The sequence below is a fragment of the Vipera ursinii genome (genome assembly GCF_947247035.1).
Source record: "Vipera ursinii genome assembly, chromosome: 6".
In the NCBI taxonomy this organism is placed as follows: domain Eukaryota; kingdom Metazoa; phylum Chordata; class Lepidosauria; order Squamata; family Viperidae; genus Vipera; species Vipera ursinii.
Window position 1 is genome coordinate 70,236,836 of NC_139515.1, and position 21,803 is coordinate 70,258,638.

A 21,803-nucleotide genomic window follows, 5' to 3' on the forward strand; every position below is an offset into this window, starting at 1 on the left:
GATTTGTATTTGTAAGTAATTTTTGTAATGGAGGTAATCAGATTTTTTAATTCCTTGGCAATAATAAATTATGAATAACTGTCTGTCCATTCTACTGTAAATAATTGCTTTTAAGCCTTAAAGGGGGGTTTCAAACTGGCAGCCCAAGGGCCAGATGCATCACACACAGGCCACGCCCACCCCAGCTCCGCAAAGGCAAAATATATCGCAATACATCATGTGACACAATTGAGTTTGACACCCATGCCTTAAAGAGAGCTGAAGCACTCACCAAAGTCACGTTTAAAACAAAACACAAAGCAAACAAGGTGCCTGTATGTAAAATCTGTATCTTAAGAAATATGGTTGGGAGTATGTTATCATGGTCTAACAAAAAGAGAAACTGCACAAGTTTTAGCACACTAGAGCATATAGTCATATTACCAGTTATGTATGGGAGTTCCCTAAAATCTAAACTTTCACCTTTTTGCTAGTAAATGCTTGGAGGCCTAAATAGCTACCTCCCACAGTATGAACAGTAACTGAATTTAACAAGCTGAGAAAAGAAAACAGAGTTTTAGAATTTTTATTGATACAATTGTTCAATATTTTGCTACATTTGTGGCAAATCAGCTTTCAGATGTTATGACTTTCAAGCCCTCCTTGTACTGTATGTTCAAGCAAATTATTGATAGTTTGTGTGCTAATGAATTAAGCTAATGAAGGTGAAGCTACTTATCCGCTATTTTTGAAATAATTATTATTTGGGGGATAAAATCTGATTTCAAGGTTTGCTCAAAATGAGAAATGGTAAAATCACCAAAGCAAAAGTTGCAGAAATAGAAGAGATGGAATTAAGCAATACTTAAGAAAATCTGCACCATATTTTATCTTAATCTGAGTAAGCAAACAAAAAGAAATTAAACACTTCAATGCAACGATCAGAAACATAAGTAATACAGATTTTAATTTCCATATTATAAAGTACAGAAAGTGAAATCTATGGTCAAATACAAATTTAAACAAGCCACTTGTCCTTCCAAACAGTAAATCAGTAAACTACCTATAGAAACAAATTTTAAAGTAAAATTGAAACAAAATAAATACTGTACATAGACTTTCCCTGCCAGCAGGCAAAAATGGAATGGGAAACTTGAGTAAATGGGGAGGGGGGGAGCTCTTAAAGCTGCAGCCTCCCATTTTCCAACCAAAAACTCCACATAGGAGTGTGTTTGTATAAAAAGGAGCAAAGAACACACAAATCTCTATTCAGAAAGACAGCTATTTCACCACACTGAAAAAATTGAGAATTTAGATTGACAGTAGAAAAAGGTGTTGGGAAACAGACACATCAGCAAAACACTACTACAAAACTAGCAAATATAGCCAAGACTTATCCCCTTTTTGCAAATGTAATGAATATCTTAAAAATGCCAAAGCACTGGCAAAGTTAAACTTTTCCCAGCAGAAGTGATAATTCATATTAATATAATCTCTTAAAGTGAATTATTTCATTCCCTTCTTACAGCAAGAAACTACTATGGCTTAAAATTTATATTCAAAGTTTTCTTCCAGGCAAAAATGCAGCTTTATCAGCAGCTGCATTTTTAATCAGTGCTAATCTTATTACCATCCTGCTCTGCACAATACAGTCATTTTATTGTATACAGAACGTTGCTCTTTTGGAAAAAAAATGGAGTTGCAGCTCTTAATCCAGTTTAAACTACAAAGTGTAAGGCCTTTAAATTCAATTTACATTTCTTTCACAAAATAAAATTGCCCTGGGTTTACCTGCTTAAGCTAATGAACAGATTTTTATGGTCTGGAAGTATGGATGCATGTTAGTATAAAAAAGTGAAAGGGAAGAGGTGTTAGTGGTGTTTTTGTTTATTTATTGCAGCACAGAAATTGTGATCAAAGAGGCACTATGCAAGGAACTGTGTAGAAAGTAATGCCTCTCAATTTCCTTCCAGTTACCAGCTATAAAATTGGAAAAATCTGGAAGAAAGACTGGAGTTGCTTTCCATCCTAATATTCCTAAGTTTAATAATGGACATTCTGATAAATCAAAGTAATCTGAAGTATATAAAAAACTTCAGTAAAATAATGTATCTTTAATTTGATTATGACATATGTTGCTACACTGAAGAACATTAATGTATTTTAACTTTGTGTTATTCAATCCTATCAAAATTATTTGAAAATCATACAACAAATACAATGATTGCATAGGTAAATCTACCACAGAGATCATTTGAAGCTACAGCCTGAATTGAGGCAGCCTGAATTCAGTAAGCAAAGACTATGGAATAATGAGAAATGTGGTTTAAAATGCTGCTGCTAAAATTGCTGCTTTGAAATTCTGTTTTTCTTCCATCTTCAACATAATCCAAAATACTTTATTTCATCCTATTGGTTTAGGGAGGAAGAGGTCTAAAATAATTCTAGCATACAGCTGAAATACTTGGTCTAGTTATATAAAAGAATCTTTCTCTGAATACAGATTCTACTGAAGATAGAACAACTTTTACCAAATTTGGCTTAAATATCCTTTTTTGCTCTCAAGAAAATAAAACAATTAGTGGGCTATATAATTAAATTCAGATATCTGCTACAAATGTAAAATCTGGTGCAATACAGTAATGATTTGTATAAATGAAGCAACTAGCATACAGACAAGACTGCCCATTGTAACTTCTTCATTATATTACTAAAATAATTTATTTGCTTCTTCAAAACCATTAATTTTGATAGCTATATTTGCCTTCCTCAATACATTTAAAGTCTAAGAAATAGCCTCACTGAAGTGGTAACAGAAGATTTGCTTCAAATTGTGTTTGAAACATGGAAAGCCAGAATTTTATAATCAGCATTTTTATTTTAATAATCTAAGAAGATATATTTCTATGCTGATAACAATGAAGAACAATTTGATGAGGATAGGCCTCTGTGAAGAGAATGAGAAAAATGGAATAGGTATTAAAATATAATGTATCCAAAACCTACTCCTTCTCTTCATTACTACCTCTCTTCTGCAGGTATGCATTTTAATGATTATGGTTCTCAGAGAAATCAGACCAGTTGTGACACTTATCAGTTATTCTGATCAATAAAGAACATATAATTTTAATGTATTTATCATTCAGTTAATTGTAGCCTCAATGTTTTCTGCATTACAGATGATGCTAGGATATCACAAGAAATAAAACTGCTTGAAAAATATGGCTTATGAAAATTAGAACTAAATCAAAACCAGATTCTAACAGTTTTTCTGCCTAAAAGACAGAATAATTTTAAAATACATTGAAAATACACAGTACAAGTACTTATTTTAATGTACCATAGCCCAGTTAGAAGATATGACTCTTGAAACTAATAAGTAAATGTCTTCTTTTTAAAAAAAAATGTTGACTTTTCACCCTGTAATCAATTATCTTGGCGAAGCCAGCAGTGAAGAGGTTCTTCCAGTCTTGTTTTTTTTCTACATTTGAGATTTGTATGCTAAGAAAACTGAAGAAGGAAGGAAGTTCAAGAAAAACAGACTTATTTTCAAAACCTCAGATATACCACAGGCTGATATCCGTTTGATTTTTGTTCCTTTATTCTTCAGTTTCATTCAATGTATTCTTAAATCTTTTCTATTTATTGCAACAGAGCCTACTTCCTAATGAAAGGTGAAATCCATTATCACACAAATGCAGTGCACTCGTGCAATTGAACTTCCTTCACCAGTCTTTCTGTAATTTTCTGATCTGTTTTAGAAATTACCTCAGCCCTCCAAAATGATTTGAAAGGGACTTGCTACATGTGGGATAGAGAATCAGCCTACTTTTCCTTAATGAATACTAGCTTAAATTTTTGGCTACCATTCCCTCACAATTAAAGAAACAATCTATTCATTTAAATGGGACAGTGGCAACCTCACTGAGGACTACAACCTTGAAATTTAGCTAAGTCCTAGTACCTGCAGTGACTAGTTTGATATGCAACAAGAACATAGTTTAATTCAGATATGTTGCACACAAATGCAGAAAATACTGAATATAAAACTGTAGCGCACAGAAAGGTCCTGTTTTGAGACTTCTAGATATGTTATTTTAGATATGACCTAAAGGCTGGGAAGTTTATTTAAGAAAGTCAAGCAGCTGAGTAGCTTTGGCCATGCTTTAACCCTTGATCAATAAGAAAACCAAACTACTAAAGCAGTATCCCTAATATTCCTGCTCTGGTATTGAATAGCCCTCTTAGTAAAGCGGTAGTCAGATGCTTTCCCATTTTTCCCCGAAAGAGCTTAAATATTCAGCTTTATCTTACAAAAATATGATTTTTCATCTAGGTTATATACATGCATTTTAGAATCAGCATTTACTACCAGATCTTTGCCAAGCATGACATAAAATATGTCATACTGAAATTCAAAAGCTATCAAACATATTTACATATTTACAAAAATGACTTAAGACCTTTAATCAGCTGGCATGTGTAGACAATCAAAACAATACTCTGCCACTATAACAGTCTTTCTCCAGCAAATGTATTTATATTTCTATACTTAAATCAATATCTGTAGTTCTACATGGGTGATTGCTATGCATTATTCTCCAGACCAGGGAAATAAAATAAGAGAAAGACTAAAGCAAATGCTGCTCACATTATGCTAATAAATGGTGAAAATGAAGAGGAAATGAAAGTAATGAAGGAAGACATTTTAATGAACTAAACTACCAGAGAATCTGTACTTTAGGAGTTCAGGAAAAAAGCCATCCATGATGTTGTACAGAAGAACAGAACCTAAGATGTGATTTCATATCCTTAACTTAATAAATCATATATCACATCCATGTTTTAAATCTATTATCTCTATATCAAATGCTTGAATTCAGAACAAAAAACGCAGCTCTCTCCACTTTCAGACAGACATTAAAGACAAATAAAACCTTCACATTTTGACAGTTTAAAATTAAAATAATTCCCCCAAAAGTTTTCAAAATAAATAGTTTAAACATGAATTCAATCCTTGACAATATCTGACAAATAAATTATTGTTTACCACTTTCATCACACACTTCTGTTCATGAATTAGCTCAGACACTACTAAAAGCATCAAAATGAGCCCTGAAAAACAGATCATTTTTCCAATTCATAGTCTTTTAAATATTTTCATTTCCCAAAAGTTATTGCTCAGCAGATGTGGCACAGTGAAAATGCAGCATTGGGTTTTTGTTCATCAGGCAGTGTTCAAATAAGAGGCATGCATTCTGCTTCAAGCAGAGGAATAAAACAGAAGCTCCAGGCACTGTTACCCTCAATACTGGTCTATGAACGAAGAAAAGCAGAAGCAGCCACTACATCAAACTAAGTATCGTACATGGCCATTTCGGTTCAGTTTTAGAATTTTCCCAAGCCGTTGTTTGGCAGTTGCCATTCCTTTCTTTGGACGCTTGCCTGAAAGAGGAAAGAAACACATATATTTATTAACATTATATTATAGTCCTTACATATAATTTCAAAACTCAAGAAAACAGTCTTGTGGAATCATAAGAGTTTAAATGTAGAGATCACCTAGTCAACCTTGCTCTATCTACAATAGTATCTCTAATAGATGAGCATCCAGACTGTTTGAAGAGCTCTAGAAAAAAAACAACTCACAACTTTATATTTATATAGCAGACTGTTCCACTGGCTGACAGCTCAAACTGCTAGGAGTTTCTTCATGTTAACTCATGGGCCTCCCTGTTCTGTGTGAAAACTATTCATACCGGAAGACTACTATTGTATTTCCCATCATCTTTTTGTAGACTAAACATATCCAGGACATTTAATTATTCCTCATAAGGCCTTTCCAGATCCCTCACAACCTCTGACAAAGATGACAGTCATTTCTGTACATTTAGTCTGCTTTAATTTCAACATGTACCACAAGACTGTTTCTTGGATCCTATGGTACTTTATACTGTTGTTCCAATCTGTCATTGTCACTGTCCTTTTTGTATTCTAGTGCCACGACCTGGACCCATACATCAATGGGATCTGACCAAACCAGAGTAGAGTGAGGCAATTCCCTCCAATGATCTTGATTCTATGCTCCTGTGCCACAAAAGAGCATTTACCTTTTTAGTAGCTGCTTTACACTGATGTGGATCTTTTTGTCTAGATTTCTCTCTTTCATCTAAGCATTTGAATGCTTTATAAGTGTTTCCCTCAACCCCCTCATCCAGTAACTGCTAAAAATGCACAGTATAAAAACACCATAGGAACAGTCTTGTGGCACATGTTGAAATTAAAACAAAATAAATGAACAGAGATGACACAGACTGTCCATCATCTAGTTGCATTCAGTTCTGACATCATGTAGCAAAGATACCACATATTCCTGTAGAAGTACTGGCCAGCTGTTTATTTAATGGATTTATATACTATCAGCCAAGCCGGCCCATGGAAATTTGCACTGACTGTATTACACGTAGTAAAATGATAAAATATATCATTCTGTTTTTACTGGTTATTCTTGTGAACCATCTAGAATCATTGTGTCTAGGACACAATCTAAGTGTTATAAATAAATAACACTTATTTATTGGGTGGGTGGGTGGGTGGAAGGAATGAAGGAAGGATGCTTCTAATGAACCAAAATGTTTTCATAGGAGGTTGTATTATGTTTTTTAATGGAAAATAAATACCAGTTTCCAGCTTCAGAAAAGAGGCTCTATTCTGAAGACAGTAAATTATCTCAGAACTTGGACAAAGAGGATGGATGCATAGATGAGGCCTAGGGCTAGGAATTTTTTTCTAATTTATTTAGGAAATTTTCATCGAGGCCGGATCTGAACTGATGGTTTTCCAACTTGTTCATTATGATCACTTTGAAGTTTGAGATTGATAAAAACTTTGTGTGAAATAATCCTGAATGAAAAAAACTGAAGTTGAAAATTTCAAATCACATTTGAATGGACAGAACTGTTTACAGGGATGCACACTGAACCCATTTTCTCAATATTCACATTTTAAGGTAAGCATATGGTACAAATGGCAATAGCAAGTTAATTGGATGATTAGACTACCTTTTGTTGCCTGGTTGCTTATGGGGGGTGGATTTGATGCTGGCCGCTTGGTTGGATGAAGAGGTACAGTGGATGCTTCACCATATGGTCGGTCGGAGCTGAGACTGCTGTCACTTAATCTGCACTCCCCATCAATTAAGTTGCAGTCCTGCATACATTTGTTATGCTGAAAGTTTATTCCATTATTTTGCACATGGTTCCTGTTTTCTTGAATTCTGTAACAGGTTTCAGATGCAACTTCTTTCTTAGCATGTTTCTGAGTTTTACTTGTCTCCTATAGAAGGAGAAAAGCATTTAAATCCATGATGTTTTCAATAAAATGTTGAATGTATTTTTGTAGATTTATGCGAACAACACCAACATTTATTATAAAAAACTTAACTTGATTGCTTGTAACTTGATTTATCTACAAAGTTATATGGTAGATGGGTTTTACAAACTAAATATTTATTACATGAAGTGATGCAAAAGACATGAAATTAGGAATACTAAATTTTTTACATCTTTCAACAGATATTAAAACTAGAAAATTTATTTTCATATATTTTGATACTGAACATTATTACAGTATATTTTCAGAGATTTGCAAGCTATAATCAGAACAAATTGTTTATAACTATCTGAACTTATTTATTTCATTACTTTCTATTAACACAACAGATTTCTAAAAATGTTAAATCTCCTACTTCATACCTACATTTGCATCTACAGTTTAGTTTATACAACAACACAATACTGAACCCTGTGCCCTATTATAATCCCATTTGTTAATCTCTTCTATTATTGGAATGTTCTACAACTTTAAAACATTGCAGAAACACCTCACTCTTTCAGTTAATGTAGCAAGATTCACAATGTGTACGTTCATATTAAACAGAAATGGATAATCTTGTGGTTTTCAATTATACTCAGTCTCAGCTTTGTTAATCTCAGTGGATTATGAGAATTTTAAATCAAAACATCTATAGACCAGAACCTTGGCTGGTATAGAGGACCACATATTTTATCAGGAAAGAACTAAAGAGTTATAATTAATGAATATGTAAAATGTGGCATACAATTATTTTAAAAAGTCAAATTTTTGAACATTCAATATACTGTATCTCACCTGAGGACTGATTTTAGAAACTGCATGTAATGGTGTAAGAAATACTGAAGCTCCCATTTCTTTTTCATCTTTTATGTGCTTGCCTGTATGGAAATTTAAAATATTCAGAAACATTTCAAGAATTCTGATTTTGAAAAAGATAAGAATTATTTCTTGTTTTCCCTATACTCTATTTCTTATCCACAGTTCATGTACAATTGTCCTCAACTCACAATAGTTCATTTAGTGACCATTCAAAGTTACAATGACACTGAAAAAATGACTTATGACCATTTTTCATACTTATGATCTTTGTAGCATCTCCATGATCATGTGATGCTTGGCAACTGACCCATATGTATGACCGCTGCTGTGTCCCAAAGTCATATGATAACCTTTTGCAACCTTTTGACAAGCAAAATCAATGACCGTTGCAGGACCCCCATGGTGACATGATCAAAATTCAGACACTTGGCAACTGACTCATACTTATGATGGTTGCAACGTCCCAGGGTCATGTGATCCCCGTGTGCAACCATCTGACAAGCAAAGCCAATGGGGAAGCCAGATTCACTTAACAACCAAATTATTAACTTATCAACTGTGGTGATTCACTCAACAACTGAGGCAAGGCTGTAAAATGGGACAAAACTCACTTAATAAATGTCTTATTCAACAACAGAAATTTTGGTCTCAATGGTGGTCACAATTTAGTGGGGACTACCTGTACTGTTATATACAGTACTGCTTAAACATTAAGAAATCCTTTGGAATTGTCAATATTTCTGCATAAATATGATCTAAAACACAAACTATTCTCTATGTAAGTTCTAAAACTGGATAAAGAGAAAATATAGAACTAGTGTTTAGAATAAAACAAGGATCTGATTTTAAGAATATCCTAAGTGGTAAATACATCAGTCTCACTTGAGCAGCAGGCTAAGACTCCCCAAGTCAAATGATATATGTAAACCATATTTGATATCTGCTGTCATTGCAGGAAGTCCTTAAGATTTGGTTTTCTTTTATGTTCCACACATTGATATAAAGCTATTCTAGATCTAGATGCTAAATCTCACCCTGGTTCAAAGTGCCTAAACACACTGAAAGGTGTTCCTCAAAGCTCATCTCAAGCCCTCTGAGCCAAAAGGGAATGATCCCTATCACTTGCACACTGAGCTTGCATACTTGGTGCATTCCCTATGCTAAAATTGGAATTGGCAGGAATTCGTGCATGGAAGAAAGCATTGAATTGTCCTTGCATACAATCAAAACCAAGGTACAGATTCCTGAAGTACAGTAATCATATTCTGCAAGTTTCTCTGGGCAAGTGATTGCTACATATCAACACTTCCTGAATCACAATCTGAATCATTGGTCTGCACTCTTGAGACAGGAAAGCCTTTTTCCATTATTCTTACTATGATTCCCAGAGAATTTTTCTCCCTACTTACTACAAATCCATAGTCACATACACTGAAAAGTCTGATCAATGGTCCACGAAGAAAGTTTTGTCGGTCTGTGTATTCCCTGAGTTCTTAAGTACTATACCCAAGCAAAGATGATGTCTTTGAAGTCTCTTAAAGAGTCAAGCAATGGTTGTATAGAAGAATTCTGAATTGAAAGTCCTCCTTCCTGTAAATAAAACTGAAACACTTGGAGGGTATATATAGGCTGGTTTGATATGGAGAGATCTATTGATGCTAGGAAATTGTTCAGAAGGATCATTTTTGTCATAGAGACCACAGACTCTATTCTGAATATTCAGTGCCTGATGAATATTCCTCTTGGCCACAGTTGCTACCTGCTTTTTCAACAGAAGCTGTGACTCCAACAGCACCATCAAATTGTGACAAATGAGGAAAGAGAAAATGCAATCTTCACTGAAGACTACCAGCAGAATATGCCAGAACCACAAGGCCAAAATAAAAAATGCCATTTGGTCTTATAAGGAAACAGCCCTCTTCTGCCTCCTCCAAAGTCATAGAACTTCCTAATACTGAGGTAGGACTTTAAGGACATCACTTAGTTGGTCTAAAGTTGCATAATAGGATATTAATGATACTGTTGAAGACCAACTTTGGAATAGATATATGACCCCAAATTAGACAGATTATTGGCTTTCAGAATGTGCTGAATTGTTTCCTTTTCACTTAGAAGTACTGGAGCCAGGTAAAAAAAACAGACTTAGTATAAATGTTGAACTCAGGCTTTGAGAATCAGGATGGAATTCTTCTACATATAAAATCCACAACTAATTACCTCAAACCTTTGTAGCTGGAGCAATCTCATTTTATAAATGGAAACTGTTTTGTTTCTGTTACTGTCAAACAAATGGGACTTAGAAAAACCTTACTGATCCATTGCAAATCACCAGATTACAATTTATCCTCTAGCCACCCTGAAATATCTAGCAACAGGACAACTTACCATATTCCGGTTTATAAATCTGAGAAGACATTTTATCTTTATGTCTATTTTTGGAATAGCTTCTGTGATCTGGAACAAAACTTCTTCGGTCAGTGCAGTCTGTGCTCCGAGTATAAGTAGGTAAACAAGTGGTATAGTGCAATCCTGCCATTGACAGCATGCCCTGAATAGCTTCTTCCTCCATACTTGTCGAGGTAGGACATTCCCTAAAAAAGGAAAGAACAGAACGTACAGGTACATACCTACATACATGCATACATGTGTGTGTGTATTCCTGTTCAATATTATTTTGCTCAAATTATCTCCAATAATTTTTATACTATAGATCTCCTATGCAATTACTCACGTTTTATTTGCATTTTCATTTCTAAATGGCTTCTCTGTGATTTGAAACAAGTCCTTTGTTACTTTATTTTCCTCTTTAAAATTTGAAGTTACTTCTTGTTTTTCATCATCTCCTGAGCTTTCTGATTCCTCCAGTGAGGAGTCCTTTTGCTGAGGGAGAGAAAATTATTTAAGCATTCCACTGATTAAATATAATCAGTGATTTAAACTATAGTTAAGAATCACAGAAAGATAGGCAGTTTTTTCACTCAAATAATACTGTAATAAATGTGAATAGATTGCCTTAGTGTGAAATCCTAGCCTTAACAGTTATTTGGAACAACCCATTCAAGAGTAGTCCGCAATTTAAGAATTTTCTTGAACTCACAGTTCTTGATCAAATAGGTGACAGCTGTGGTCTAGAGCAATGGTCCCCAACCTTTTGGGCACCAGGGACCGGTTCCCGTGAAGAGGGTTTTTGCCATGGAGCAGAGGGGACATGGTTTCATGTGCTCCCTACATCCTGCAGATGGGGTTTTGCTTGTTTGCATAGCCCAGTTCCTGTCATGCTGCAGACCAGTGCCAGTCCACAGACTGGGGATTGGGGATCCCTGGCCTAGAGGGCTTTTTCCCAGTTTTATTTGGTGTACCAGTTCTGCTCTTTCTTTCATCAGAAAACCCTTGGGACAATTGTTCATGCTGTAGTCATCTCGTGACTTGACTACTACAATACACTCCATATGAAGCTGCCCTTGAAAGCAACTGAAAAGTTCCAATAGATCCAGAATTCAATAGCACAGACAGCAATAGTATTCCCATGTGACACACCTTTTTAAATTGCACTGGCTGCCTCTATGAGTCCAGGTGCGATTACAGGTACCACTCTTACAGACAGGACATATAAAACCCTACATGACAAAGAACTATCTCCTATAGTTTCTGCCTGGTCTGTTGATGCTGACAGACTAGACATGCTCCAGACCTCTTCAGTTAAATAGTGCTGTTTATCAAGCCCTACGAAGCATGCCTTCTCTGTCACAGCATTTACCCTCTGCAATGTGATCTCCCCTTAAATCCATACGGCTTGCTAGCATTTCATAAGGTCTTGAAAAACTTCTCCCAAGTCTTGAGTTAAGATGGATAGATTCCTTTGTTAGATGTATTTTTGCCTACGTTTTTGCAGTGAGAGATTGAATAGCTTGTTATTCTTTTTTATTTGTATTGCTTAATATATTGTGAACTGTTTAGTCAATTTAGCTGCTATCCTAAATTTAAATAAATAAATATAAAGGTCAAGTATGATGGAAAAGAAAATGAAAATATCCCCATATACATGACTAAGCCATATTGAATAAAAATTGGGGGTGGAGTAACTTGCATTTGGTTTGAATGGACTTAATTAAAGAGAATATCCATCCACTACTGTACAGACCCTCAACTGTTATTCACTATGGATTTTGTTGTTGTTAGCTGCGAAGTCGTGTCCGACTCATCGCGACCCTATGGATGACGTTACTCATATTTTAAATCATGGTCATATGTTATGATCAATCAAGAATCAAGAACATTGAACAGGAAGGAAACCATTTACAGGAAAGGAAAGCAGAAGCTTAGACTCAGGGGGAAAAACAAGGATTATTTTGTAAAACTCCTAATATTGTATATATTGTATTCAGTCTAACTCACTGATCTTTTAGCTAATCTCTATTTTTTTACTCATACATAGAAGTATTCTTCACTATTTTTCCATACTTCATTTGAAACTAAATGTTCTTTGGATATTAAAAATATAATTCTTCATTGATTACTATTCTGAAACATGTTATTTACCTGGTTAGTGCAATCAGGTTCAGATTCTTCTGAATCAGAAATATCAGAATATTCTGAGCTGCCATTCCTGAGTTCTGATTTCACACTTTCAAAAAACACTAGAAAGAAAGAGGGACATTAGATTTTTCATTATATACATTCATTATCTTATATTTTCTTTTTCTGCCAATCTTTTAATCCCATAACAGTTCAATGCTTAGAAGCAAATAGAATTTGGGATCACCTTGTAAAGCCAAGAATACTAATAAACTGCAGTACTTAAATTTCTTTTAGAATTTTCTCTCTTGCTTCATTCTTATAAGTTCAAACTCAGATCCATTTCCCCATATATGAATGAATTCACACATCTAGATGAGTTAGTATTTAGAAATACCATCTCTGTCTAGGTTTAGGTAGAATGTAAAAATCTAATGTTGCTAAAGTTCTAATGGATTTTAAACTCTACTGATTTGTGTTTAGAATTCTTCTGACTTAGTTTTCACTGGTGGTACCCATTTTAGTACTAGAATGAGAATAAATATTATTGTTTTAAAATCCTAAATAATCTTAATATAAAAATCTTTAAAATCTTTGCAGCATTTAGTACAGTATATTTCTAATAAATATATGGACACAGTCTTGCTCAGCATATGTAAAAAGAATTATATGTCAGATATAACAAAATCAGTGTTTCTCTGTTTGATATATGAAAGAATTAATGTTCCCATTTAACATGTGAAAAAATTATCCCTCTTTCTTTTGTGGCATTGTCAATGGCAGTGATGCTAGCCAGATGATGAAGTCACAACCAGCAATAATATATACAGTATAGCAACTGGATATATAAAAATAGAGGAAGAAAAAGTATGAATTACTAATTCAAGAAAAAAATAGACATACTGTTCAGTGGTTTCTGTGTATCCACATGGCCATCTGCCTCCTGGGACTTCGGCTCTTCTATCATAATAGTTCTTTTCTTCTCATCCTCATCTTCACTGTCTGCTGTGTATAGATTTGGATCTCTGAAGGGTTGCCGTTCATCTCTGTCACAAAATAATCTGTTATAAAGGATATCCATTGGAGTTTTCCCTTTGTTATTTTCTCATCTTTTAAAAGAGTATTTATTTCACTATAAATACTAAAAACTCTAAACTAAAAATCAATTTAAATATTTTTCTCCTGTATGTGGTCATACTGTGTTTTTATTGATGAATTTCTGAGGAGAATGCAGAATTGTTAGGGATTTTTTTCCTTTATAAAAGGTTGATTTAAGTCCTTTTAAATCACTTTAATTTAATTTAATTTAATTTAATTTAATTTAATAATATTTCTATACCGCCCTTCTCCCTGAGGACTCAGGGCGGTTCACAGGGCAAGAATAAAATACAAAGTTACAAATATTATAAGGAAATTAAATAATTGCCCAATTTTAAAACAATTAATATGTTACAATTATAAAACCCCAAAGATACAATATTAAGAATACAAGAATAAAAAACCCCGCCAATCCCCCATCAGGCTAGGCCGGCTTGTACAAACAAAAACGTCTTGAGATCGCGACGAAAGGAGCGAAGATTGGGCGCCATCCGGAGCTCTACCGGTAACTGATTCCATAGTTCCGGAGCGCCCACAGAGAAGGATCTCCCCCTGGGGGCCACCAATCGACATTCTCTGATCGGTGGCACCCTGAGGAGACCCTCTCTGTGAGAACGCACAGGGCGCAGGGAGATTGATGCCGGCAGCAGGTGTTCCCTGAGGTACTCCGGCCCCCTGCCATGTAGGGCTTTGAACACCATTACTTTAAAGCACTACCGTATCAGTAACATTACTATTAACACTTGGTATACTGAGTAGCTATCAGAGCCTTTATGTGTTCTTTGAGCCAATATTTTTTCAAAACACAGCACTCCATACAGCATAAACTAGCTGGATTCAGCTTTCCTTTTATAACCAAACCTGCACAGTACTTCCTGGAGTGTTATTGGTAGCCCAGTGGTTAGAATGCAGTACTGCAGGCTACTTATCTGACTTGGCTGCCAGCAGTTTGGCAGTTCGAGTCTCACCGGCTTAAGGTTGACTCAGCCTTCCATTCTTCTGAAGTCAGTAAAATGAGGACCCAGATTGTTGGGGGAAATTTGCTGACTCTGTAAACTGCTTAGAGAGGGCTGTATTGCTATTCCATGCCAAAGTTCATTAATAGAGAAGCAGGAGCCTGCACAAACCTGAATCTGGCCTTACAAGTTAACAACACATTTCCTGGCCTAAATTTTTACCTTTTAAAAACTTACATACAATTATATCATTTCTCAGCCTCAATCAATCAAGTGAAAAGTGAACAGAATTAGCAAAATTCAATAAAGCAAAAGTCACGTAACATTTGTTTGGTACCTAATTATTCTTCCATTTGACAACAAAAGCCGTAAATCATTGTCTTTTGTTCTCCATTCTGGAACAGTGGAAGATGGTTGAAGTGGCTTGTTAAACCTCCCATTCAATTTATAATTTGCTGTGTCCTAAAGCAAGAGACAAAAAAAGATTCCATTTTAAAAAGCTCTGTGTAATTCACATTAGTGGTGATGCAAACTTTATAAGCAAAAGAAGAAAAAATGCATTATTAATAACTATAACACAGGTTTATATATACAAATTATTATGCACAAATAGGAAATTACTAAATTCTGTACTTTATAATACTTGAACCTACTTCCATTCTCTGGACTAATGAGGCTTAGCACACCTAATTATACATATTGCATCAATATGTCAAGAAGGATTTTGAATAGGTTGAAGTAAGACCTAAGTGTAAGACCAATATGCTCAAGTGGAGGATGCTGGCAGATAGCAACATGCTGTGCGAATGTGGAGAGACAAGAGTCCAGCCCATTTGTTGGTCTGTCGATTACTACCAGTAGAATGCACCAAAAGTGATTTGTTTCTGGCCAATGATAATGCCAAAAAGGTGACCTCATTTTGGAAGTTTAAGGTTTAATATGGACATGAAATAAAGAAATAAAACATGTCAAGAAGTTAGCTGAGACAAGTAAAGCTAGAATTGATGACCTCTAGCATTGCACAATGTGGGACTATAAAAACAACTTTTAGAACTCACATACAGAATATATTACCATAGGAAAAATTGATCTAGACATCAGAGTCTTTCATAATTTTCTTAGCATCTTAATGGTAAGCAATAATATGAAACGGTGATGGTATACTGAGGTATCAGATTGACAGAGTTGAAGCTGGAAACGTATAACATAATCTTTAATACTAAACTCTTATATTTCTTTTAATCTACATTTGCTAAATTATTTGAGCTGATTTATTATGTAAGCACACAATATTTTAGCAAAAGTAAATCACAAACATATCACGGTATTTTGTACCCAGGCTTTTTGTACTTTATTTCATTCTAACTTGTAATACTTGCCTCTTCCCATGGGGACATTTCTAATCTCTTAAGAACTGCCCTTGTGTGGAGCTCCAGAATGTCCAGATTAGAAGGTGTCTTGATAGACTGATCTCGTAGCTTCCTTGCTTTCCTTCTGGAATGATGAATGGAGGCCAACTCACTTGATGACCGTGAAACTTGACACACACCAGTTCCCTGAGTTTTTGTTGGTTTGTTGTTCTCTTCCTTTAAGTAAAATAAAGCCATTTAGAATGGATTATTTTATAATTTTGCATTCAGATAATCATGTACCAAGATAAGAAGGAAAAGATATTGGAAAGGGCTATTCCTTCCTTTTCTTTCGCTGTAAGACTGGACAATCATTACAGCAGCAGGAAGGGCAAGATACAATTGTGGAGCCCTTGAAAATCCAGAGGAAAATATCCTGGCACATCTTGTATCATATTTTTCCCAGTATAACTCTTGTCTCAACCCAAATGCAGCCTTTGAATGCCAAAAGGATATCCCTATTGTAATGTGTCTTCTTGTAAAACAGCATTTTCAGACGGTATGCAGTGTGAAATAATAGAAAATTTAACAATCCAGCTCATCAAACTAATTTCTATTTGATTCAAACCATTATCCAGTCCCACCCTAATTGTTTCCCTATAAAATGATGTAAATTTCCACCACCACAATTAAATGTCTTTTATTCATACCTCTACAGATCGAATTACTTTAGAGAGTTGCTTAATTAGCTGTCCAGGCCTAATATTGTCTGGAATTTCAAAGGCATGTTCTGTTACAAGCTGTAAGCAAAATAAAAGAAAATCAGCTAAATTCTAAATATAAATGAAAAATGATACAGTCATACATTTCTACAAAATGCTACTGCATTATGAAAAATAAAAATGCTACTGCATTTTTAAAAGTAAAACTTACATCTTTTTTCATCCATAGTTTTAAAGCAGTAAGTAAAGCTTTCACTCCTTGTATTAAGAATGCTTGGGGCTGAAAACCATCTTCTTTCAGCTCTAGAAATGAGAATTTAAGTTTAGATTAATATTGTTTCAGTAATGATCCATCAAGCAGTATCTACTGTATCTCAGTCATTGGTAAAATCTGACCCAAATATTTAAAATTATTATGAAAATAAAATGGAACCTTTCTATACCAGTGCAGGATAATCACAACATGGAGTAAAACCAGAAATGTACTGCAATTAAAGCATAAAGTATCCTTCAAACTACAGAGGAAGGACAGAGCTCTTGTTGCAAACAGATGAAGATTATTTAAATATAATGTCTCAAAGGTTATCTTAAAAACTGAACAGCAATTCCTTTTCTTCTCAATTGCTTTAAACAGGTTATTCCAGAACTGCATGCTTTAGAAGTGAGGTACCTCTGAAATTTTCAGACTATATATAGCCATTAAATTTTATTTCCACTTTCCATGTAATGATAAAATGATGCAGTGCTTGTATTGTATACACAGTGTTAAATGACTATTTTGTTACAATTATACCTGCTATTTATTATTATACCCCAAACAGAATTCCTGACTTCTTGTTTTCTTATCAACACAGATTAAAAATAAAGAATAACAAATCAGCACATTTGCAAGTCAACATTAGAAGAATTAGGCACTGAAACATTCTAAAAAAACTACATGATAGCTTAGTATCAATATATAAATGATCTAATTTGCCTTATTATCCAATGATTCAAGACTGTCATAAGGAGAAAAGTTGATAACTGTTTTACTTTGATAACTCAAACAATACTGAAGGGTTATTTGTGGCACCTTAAAAGAAAAATCAATTAAACCATAACTGCATTCGTAGTTCTGCTTCTCATACAGTATATAGTCCATAAAAGCTTATGCAAATTGGTTTATATACCATAAAATTCTGTTGTTTTTTATGCAACTAATAGTTAGCTCTCCAGAAATTACAGCAATGAGTAAATACAGATGTTCCATTTCATTACTTAGATAATACTACTGATGTGAATGAGCCCCTACTCTCAGACGATTCCAGTTCTTTGACACAGACTGACAGAAAGGACATAGGGCCAATTTGTTTCACCTGCAAATGAAAATGCTTCTCAATTTGGTTTTTAAATTGCACTTAAATTGGGCATGTCTGTCTTGTTCAGTTCTGAAGAACAGATGGTAGCCAGATTCATTGTTTAGAAATTTGCATGCTCACAAGAGTATCTCTTCCATATCATAGTAATGAACAATTTTGGTTTATAAGTAAATTTGATACAAAACTTCCTATTAATCTTCCTTTGTGATGATCAATTTATTTTGCATTTATCCACACTGCGGCTATATTGTTATTTATCATCATGAAACAAACCAGATATTTGAAGTTTTCCTTACTTTTTCTCAGCAACTTGAATTTGTGATACATACATTTACAATTTGAACTATATTTTTATTGTTGTTGATTTTATTTACAGACCCTACTAGATAATTCTGAATGTACTTTTAACTATCAGAACCTTCCCAAGGATCTAGGACAGTTAAGATACCATTTGAAGATACTGGTATGCTTTGTAGTGATCATCTTCATTCAGATCTTGACATTTCCACAGGGCATCTTGATTCCTTTAGTTTTTACTATTTTTTTTCCATTTGGTAGTGTGCCTGGCACATATGTCCAGTTGAAACTCCACTATAATATCTTGGCTATTTATATGGACAGTGTTGAGCAGCAATTTTATTTCAGACAATGTTTTACCATACATTTTCAGATTCTCCATGTAAAAAAGATGGGCTAACCTGCAGATATTTTTGATGTCTGATAGCCATGGCCTAAGTCAGTGATGGTGAACCTTTTAGAGACCAAGTGCCCAAACTGCAACCTAAAACCCATTTATTTATTGCCGGGTGTTGGGTGGGCACGGCCGACTGGGTGGGCGTGGTCACCTCGATGTCGCTTGTGTGGAGGGATGCCTGTGGGGGCCGGCAGCTCATCCTGCGGGGTGAGGCGAGGTGAGGCAGGGGCCAGAGCAGCTGCTGCCTGACACCGTCGGCCCCAACACAGAGGCCAGCAAGTGTATGGGGGCCGACGGTGTCTGTCAGCAGCCACAGCCTGCTGGTTATCCTGCATCATGGGCAGCCCCATCGGCGTGGGTGGAGAAAGCCCCGGGATGGCTGGAAAGGAGCCCTCACCTGGTCCGCCGAGGCGTCCCAGCCCTCCCAATCCCCCCCCAGCCAGCCCCCTCACCTTCCCGTAGCCAGGACCTGATGACCCCCACCCTCCTGCCCCCACCCCAGCCGACCCCAAGCACTCTAGCCCAAGACAGAAGGAAGGTGAGGCAGAGAAACGGTTGTTAAATGATTTGAAACCCAGCAATGGTTGCTTCCAAAGGCCGCTCACTCACTCTCCCGCCAAAACTGCTCCTTTTATAGGTTCTGTCACCCCACTCTCACAGTTGATCCTGGACTCCACATGCATGGAGGAGGAGGGGAGGAGCCCAGCCCTAGGTCCCTCTGTCCGTGGTAATGACACGCGTGCCCACAGGGACGGCTCTGTGGGCTGCCTGTGGCACACATGCCATAGGTTTGCCACCAGGGGCCTAAGTTATTCAGTATTGTTGACAGTGTAATCAGTGCAATGACAAACAGTAGTAGTGATAGTGAGTCTCCTTGAAAGATTCCTGTCTTGATATTAACCCTTCCCAGTCTATCACTATTGACCAGGAACCATGTTTTCCATTGTACCATCAATCTTTGTACAAATCTTATAATGTTTCTACTGACTCCTGTTATTTTGAAACACTTGATTACCCAGTCATGTGGCAGGGAGTTGAATGCCTGCTTAAATCAATCTATGCCACATTCAAGTTGGTTTTCTTTCTCTTGCAGTTTTCCAGGATCATCTTGTCAATTAGGAATTAATTTTTTGTTCCTCCGCTGTTGAACAGTTTCAATTTTTCTACTTCTTTAATCAGAAGGCTCTGTTCTTTCTGAGGCAGAGGAGAGGAGTTGGAATGAAAACAATTAAACTGCTGTGCTGGCTTCCTCTACAGTCAACTTCCCCTGGTGTGCCTCTACAGCCTGAGCTGTTTGTTGCAAGGCTTTGGTTTCTTTATCCTCCGGAGTCCTTTGCAATTCTTCCATTTCTGCTTCCGTGAATATTTTATTTTATATTATAAATCAATGCTGATCTGCTAGCCTGTTTTATTACTTCTGTTTCTGGATATTGCTCTTTCCAGAACTGGTGCATTCATTTCAAGTATTTTCATCTTGGTGGATTTGATCTATAATAACAGATCATTATTTCCTTGTTTTCTATCTTTGTATGTTTGTGACAGGTAAATGTCTTTTCTTCTAATACTTCTGCAACTGCTGGCCCTAGTTGCTCAGCCAACAGTCTTGAGTCCTGCAACCTATCCAAATGTCCAGGAACATTAAAACCAAGCGCAGTCCTTGTTGGCCTAAGTGACAACTGAGCTGGTATGAGTTTCTGTAAATTATATCTTATGATATTATTTATGGGAAAGACACTCTTTGTCTGACTCTCAAGAGACCTGTCCAGAATAGTTGAACTTCTGGCATAGCTCTCATCTTCCTCAGTGCACACAAGCCTACGGCCATGCCAAGGTTTATTATTATTACTATCATCAACATGGAAAAGCCAAAGAGACTGGCTAGAACTCTAAATCATGCATGGGCAATCCTGCAGCTATGGGAAGCCATCTGTGCAGCCATCTGTGCCAGCACTATGGGTGTACAAATCACTAAAATTGTGCATGGTAGGATAATCAGCGGGGATAGGTATTCCACAGAGTATCTTCACTGTGAATCATTGTGCTAACCAAACTGTTACCTGGCATGCTTGGGGATCAGGATTTACAACATAATAATAGCATATTCAATCCTTCCAGAAAAAGAATGGTGTAGATGAGGTGAAAATGAGTAGGTACTTAAGAAAAAATAGTGGAAGTTAAACAGCAGTCCTTTTAGAGTGGGAAAATACTTATTTTCATATCCATAAAACTGTACTTGGCATCATTATTTGAAGACCTATCCCACAGGGGGAAAATGCATTTACTTCCTTTGTCAAAGCCTTTGAATTCAACTGCAAAGGATGATATGTGAAGGATTGCTACTAATGTTCAAGTGCAAATATTTAAATTAATATAGCTTGCATAATATTTTAAGACTGTATAAACTGGTTACCATGATTTTTCTTAATTGTAAAGTATAAATAACTTGCTTCTCTGACTATGATGTGCTTATAAACCCACCAAATCCTCATAAAAAAGCCTATTCTCAAATCCTTCTTAAAATATTAAATTAGTTACCTTTCAAAGTTTCCATTAAGTTTTTGGCCACAAACCAACAGATGGCTTCAAAGAAAGGGAATTTGAAAAGATCTGGAGTTTTTAGTCTTTTCTCCATTTCATAACACCTAAATAAATGATTCAGAAGGATTATTTTATATGAATATGCAATCACTGCTCAATTTGTTCATGATATGTAGCAAAATAAAATATACCCTAACAACCAAAATTTATTAAAATTCCTGGTGAATTGTAGTAAAGCCCACTTGACAATTTTTTCCATGTTCTAAGATTAAGAGTTCCAACCACTGCATTCAGATATATGAAGTATGTTTTTATAAATTCCATGAATTCAATTGTTAAGAGACAGATATTAGCTATTAGAAGTAGTCCTTGCCTATTGACCAATGTTTTAATGACAGCAT

At 35.5% G+C, this 21,803-nt stretch overlaps 1 protein-coding gene across 1 annotated transcript in view; it reads right to left on the reverse strand.

Annotated features, from left to right (window-relative positions):
- Positions 1-920: 920 nt before the first annotated feature.
- Positions 921-21,803, reverse strand: part of KDM7A (lysine demethylase 7A) — a 62,000-nt gene continuing 41,117 nt past the window's right edge. The window contains exons 9-20 of the mRNA XM_083366043.1: positions 21,400-21,506; positions 17,024-17,115; positions 16,801-16,890; positions 16,121-16,327; positions 15,079-15,203; positions 13,591-13,733; positions 12,712-12,809; positions 10,904-11,052; positions 10,558-10,763; positions 8,149-8,231; positions 7,041-7,314; positions 921-5,424 (exon numbers count right to left, since the gene is read on the reverse strand). Of these exons, the coding sequence (XP_083222169.1) occupies positions 5,330-5,424; positions 7,041-7,314; positions 8,149-8,231; positions 10,558-10,763; positions 10,904-11,052; positions 12,712-12,809; positions 13,591-13,733; positions 15,079-15,203; positions 16,121-16,327; positions 16,801-16,890; positions 17,024-17,115; positions 21,400-21,506 (1,669 nt within the window). The 3' untranslated portion in view covers positions 921-5,329. The remainder of the gene's footprint in view (positions 5,425-7,040; positions 7,315-8,148; positions 8,232-10,557; positions 10,764-10,903; positions 11,053-12,711; positions 12,810-13,590; positions 13,734-15,078; positions 15,204-16,120; positions 16,328-16,800; positions 16,891-17,023; positions 17,116-21,399; positions 21,507-21,803) is intronic.